General features: G+C 39.4%; 1 protein-coding gene across 1 annotated transcript; it reads left to right on the top strand.

The window, feature by feature from the left end:
• Nucleotides 1-413: 413 nt before the first annotated feature.
• On the top strand, nucleotides 414-2,114 carry LOC133727472 (transcription factor RAX3-like). The gene is made up of 3 exons (XM_062155051.1): nucleotides 414-602; nucleotides 701-830; nucleotides 1,024-2,114. The coding sequence occupies exons 1-3, from the start codon at nucleotides 467-469 to the stop codon at nucleotides 1,829-1,831; spliced, it is 1,074 nt and encodes a 357-aa protein (XP_062011035.1). The 5' UTR covers nucleotides 414-466; the 3' UTR covers nucleotides 1,832-2,114.
• Nucleotides 2,115-3,020: the final 906 nt, after the last annotated feature.

Here is a 3,020-nt window from a genome sequence, read left to right as displayed (position 1 = left end):
TTTGCTTCAACCCTTTAACCTTCTAGTACTTGCGTCACTTTATGTCCTCACCATCATCATCATCCACTAACACGCAGAAAGAGAGGAGAGAGAGTCAAGGTGGGATGGCTGATATGTTTACGGATTCCAGACTAAGAAGGACAATGAGATAAAACCCTGGTCTCCTGTTCTGGCATTTCCAATTTCTCCCTTATAATATTCTTTTCTATATTTGCAAAAAATGGCTAATCGTTTTTCCACTTCACCTTTTTGAAATTCTGGGACCCTTTCCACTGTTTCCATGTCCCCAGTCCCCTCACTCTCCAGCTATTATACTATCTCTCTCTCTCAAATTATAGTATATAATAGTATAACAATATTGTCGTTATCGTTATCAAGTGGGTCTTATACATATATAGAGGTAGCTGAGCTTACTTGAACCTCCTCATTAGTCATTACAACATAGCAACCCATATCAGAAAAAGCCATGGGGAGAGCTCCTTGCTGTGACAAAACCAAGGTCAAGAAAGGCCCATGGTCACCTGAAGAAGATGCCAAACTCAAGTCTTACATTGACAAGCATGGCACCGGTGGCAACTGGATTGCCTTGCCGCAGAAGATAGGTCAGTACCAATCTATGATCAAATTATTAATCCACTAATTAATCAACAAAATCAATTTATTATTTTAGCTTACCATCATCATTACTTCTGATCCTTAGGTCTTAAAAGATGTGGGAAGAGCTGTCGGCTGAGATGGTTGAATTATCTCCGGCCCAATATCAAGCACGGTGGGTTCTCTGAGGAAGAAGATAACATCATCTGCAGCCTCTATATCAATATTGGAAGCAGGTAATACAAAATTTTCAAGGCTACCCTTTTAACCCTTTTTCCAGAGAGTTTGCTCCCTTCTCTCCCTAATTTTGATGGCGAGAGGGTTGTAGATCTTTAGTTAGTTGTGTTGTTTCACTAGCCTACAAATTATGTTGCTAAAAAAATTTAAGACTCAAATAATTCTTAGCTCTGTACGTACGCATGTGTGTAGGTGGTCTATCATTGCAGCCCAATTACCCGGGCGAACTGATAATGATATTAAGAATTACTGGAACACAAGACTGAAGAAGAAGCTTTTGGGCAAGCAGCGGAAAGAACAACAGGCACAGAATCGTAAAGCCGCCGCCAGCCTAAAGCAAGAGATCAAGAGATCAAGTACTACAACAAACTTTCATCTTCCTCCTGATGATTTTGTGAACCAAGTAAACCCTTACTGGGCCCCAGTGCTTCCTGTAGTGCTGCCAGTGATGAGTTATCAAACCCATGATGCTCAAGTACTTGATGACCACCAGGCATCCATTAAGAACATGCTGATCAAACTTGGAGGAAGATTTTCTGACACCACAAATTCTATGTATTCGCCTGTTGATCACATTTCCTCTACCTCATCACATCAGTTCTACCAGAACTCCGGTATTGATCATATGCTTGCTTGTTCACCAGCAGCCAACACCAACTATGCTCAATTGGGTCCAAGTCCAAGTCCGACCATGTTTCATGGGGTTGATCATCAGAGTGATCTAGAGGCGGAGCTAAGCGAATTGGTTTTCGGAAACAGCCAGCCTCATCAACAGTATGATGGTTTGGCTGGCTTTTATCAAATGGAGACTTTGAATAATGGTAGCACTGGAGGGACTACTAGTACTTCTGCAGAGAGTGAAATTAGTTGGGGAGACATAAGCTCCTTGGTTTATAGTACAACTACTCCTATGGTTTCTGAGTACGAAAATAGTTGTCAACAAGGCGTGCGGCCATCAGATTCTGCTTTTGCCGAGTCAACCTACTTCGGCATGAAATAGCAACATTAATGTACATGGTTTGAGTGGAGTGTGTAAATTTAGACCATGAAGGTTTAGGTACCTGAATTTCAGAAACCATCATGAATTGAGGATCCATCAGTAGGATTTGTTTACTCTGCAGTCTCTGACATTCAATTCAACCATGTTTTAACAGCTTTAGTTTCTCTCAGTTGCTTGTTTGCTTTAGAATTGAAGTCTTGGAAAGTTTTCTCTTGTCGGACATTCTAGCATATTATATACGTTAATTAATCAGATTATCAATTTGAATTATTCTTTGAAGTGAGTTTTTGTTTTAATTTGTGTGTAGTTCATAATACCGCAACATAAATGTCATCATATATGATTTGGTAATTAAGGGAACATGCATCACTACCTGTCGTTGATGTATGTAGATATGTTAGCAATGACAGACTTGGGGGTGCCGTATGTGAGCATACACAACTGTCCTCGCTTTAATTTCCGGTAAGTTATGAAAGAGTTCCACTATTATAGAGCTATCTGATTTTAAGGTTAAGGGGTCAAATTATTCAAAGAATTATGTATCCCTCAAAGAAGAGGTGCAAGGAGCAAAATAAATAGAGCGACTATGCCAAAATCGTGCCTCTCAGTCCTAGTTTTGCCCAAAGAATAGGACCTGGTCACTTAGGATCTTAAAGCTTATACATATAACTGTGCTCTTCTGCAGTTGCATGGGTCCAACTCTGAGTGCAGTTATATTGGGATACCAAATTCTATTGACTAGTCTGATCTCTAATGGTGCAGTACTTCGAGGAATTACTTTTGTAATGTTGTATATATATCTCTCAGTTACAACTACAAGGTAAAAATGTACTTTCAAATGGGTTGAATTTCATGTGGCAGATCAGAAAGTACCTGTTAATGTACCCTCCATGATATAATAAAGTGGTGCAAAGTGCTTTGACGTTTTGGCCATAACCTGTTCGGCTTTAGCATATAGGGCATCACAATGTGGCTGCATTCCTTTATAGTTTTCCTCGTGTCTGCAATGATAACAGGAGCTCTGAAAACACATTTTCTACTCTAAATTTATGTCTTTCATGTGTAATTCCAACTTGCTAGATCAAACCGGAATTTAAATCGCGTAGGAGTTCCTGACTACATTTATGTGCGCAAACGGATATTTATAACAAGGTTATTATATATGTATTAAATCTAATTAACATTATTG

The sequence above is a fragment of the Rosa rugosa genome, chromosome 1 (assembly GCF_958449725.1).
Source record: "Rosa rugosa chromosome 1, drRosRugo1.1, whole genome shotgun sequence".
In the NCBI taxonomy this organism is placed as follows: domain Eukaryota; kingdom Viridiplantae; phylum Streptophyta; class Magnoliopsida; order Rosales; family Rosaceae; genus Rosa; species Rosa rugosa.
The sequence above is the reverse complement of the archived record's forward strand: the minus strand, read 5'-3'. Positions and strand labels throughout refer to the sequence as shown.

What these genes read in the sequence shown, in the direction of transcription:
- LOC133727472 (XM_062155051.1), top strand. Translation starts at nt 467, where the DNA reads ATGGGGAGAGCTCCTTGCTGTGACAAAACCAAGGTCAAGAAAGGCCCA. An exon ending in TGCCTTGCCGCAGAAGATAG is followed by an intron (nt 603 to 700) that starts GTCAGTACCAAT and finishes TCTGATCCTTAG; the next exon opens with GTCTTAAAAGATGTGGGAAG. An exon ending in TATATCAATATTGGAAGCAG is followed by an intron (nt 831 to 1,023) that starts GTAATACAAAAT and finishes GCATGTGTGTAG; the next exon opens with GTGGTCTATCATTGCAGCCC.